At 45.8% G+C, this 1,306-nt stretch overlaps 1 protein-coding gene across 1 annotated transcript in view; it reads left to right on the top strand.

The window, feature by feature from the left end:
- The window catches only part of IL31 (interleukin 31), a 3,065-nt gene extending 2,021 nt beyond the window's left edge, over positions 1-1,044 (top strand). The window contains exon 3 of the mRNA XM_008577465.1: positions 724-1,044. Within this exon, the coding sequence (XP_008575687.1) occupies positions 724-1,044 (321 nt within the window). The remainder of the gene's footprint in view (positions 1-723) is intronic.
- The last annotated feature ends 262 nt before the right edge of the window (positions 1,045-1,306 follow it).

Below are 1,306 nucleotides of genomic sequence, written 5' to 3'. Positions count from 1 at the left end.
GGCGGGAGCGCCGCCGCGCTTCCCAAGCGGCACACTATCCAGTGCGCCACCGGGCCGCCCCATTACTTGGCTTTTATAAACACAAAAGACAGAGGTTGTCACCAGCCACAGCTGGCCAGGAAGTTCAGGTTGCTGAGGTGCTTTTAACAACTCAGTCTAACCTATTAGTCCTTAGGAAGAGGGAGGGGACAGGGAGTGGTCTGGAGTCCTTGATTTGTTTGGAAAAACCCTCCCTGGTATCTTGGAGGCCTTTCCAGACAAGCACAAAATTCACCTTTATAAACGAGGGATATATGTGGCTTTAACACAGAGTCCCAAAGAGCAAGGAGCTGGCATGGATACCAGATGCACTCCTAGTTCCCACCTCCCTGAGCTCCTGAGCACCTAAGAGCAGATTCCAGAAGGATGTGGAGGCCCCAGCTAGATGAGGTAGAGGTGGCAGGATGGAGCAGTGGTTATAATCATAAGCTTCAGACCTGCTGCCAGACCTGGGTTGGAATGCTGGGTCTGCCACTTAATCTTGAGCCAGCCCTGTCAACCAACTGAGCTCTAAATTCTTCTGGAAATGGGGATAGTGATGGCCACAGCCTCACAGGGGTGTTGCCCTGATTAGATAAAATGTGTACCAGGCCTGTCACAGAGGAAGCACTCAAACGTTAGCTCTTGGGATTTCTAGCTGTTATTGAAAGCCTAATGCTCACCGTTTCCCCTCCTTGTTCACAGGTGAAGAAAGAGAAGGGGGTACCAACATCCCAAAGTTACACGCTGCCGTGTTTGACCCCTGACCCCCAGCCTCCAAACAACATCAACAGCTCAGCCATCCAGGCACATTTCAAGACGATCAGACAGTTAGCAGATGACAACAGTGTTATCAATGAAATCATAGAACAGCTTGACAAACTTGAAGCTCAAGATGCACCAGCAACAAATGTTTCTGTGCCTACAGATACCCTTGAACGTAAACGCTTCATCTTGACTACGTTACAACAGTTTTCAGAGTGCATGAACCTCGTATTAAAATCATTGAACTATGGAACCCAATAGGCCATTGAATCTATTCCTTTTTGAATGGCCGAAACTTAAGCAGCCTTAAAAAAAAGATGACTGACAGCAAAGTGTGAAAACTCTGCTTGAGTTATTAAGTAAATTATTCAAATTATTCCAATGCATAATCCCAATGAATCTTCAGATGGGCCAGTCCTGGGAGGACTAAGATTTAAATTTATGAATTAACTTGAAAAAGATGATGTCATTGTTACTAGTCTTGGTATTTAAAGAGTGTTTATCTTCTGCACACTTAAATCTT

The sequence above is a fragment of the Galeopterus variegatus genome, unplaced genomic scaffold (genome assembly GCF_000696425.1).
Source record: "Galeopterus variegatus unplaced genomic scaffold, G_variegatus-3.0.2 Scaffold1518, whole genome shotgun sequence".
NCBI lineage: Eukaryota > Metazoa > Chordata > Mammalia > Dermoptera > Cynocephalidae > Galeopterus > Galeopterus variegatus.
This window is presented reverse-complemented; position numbering and strand designations above follow the sequence as displayed.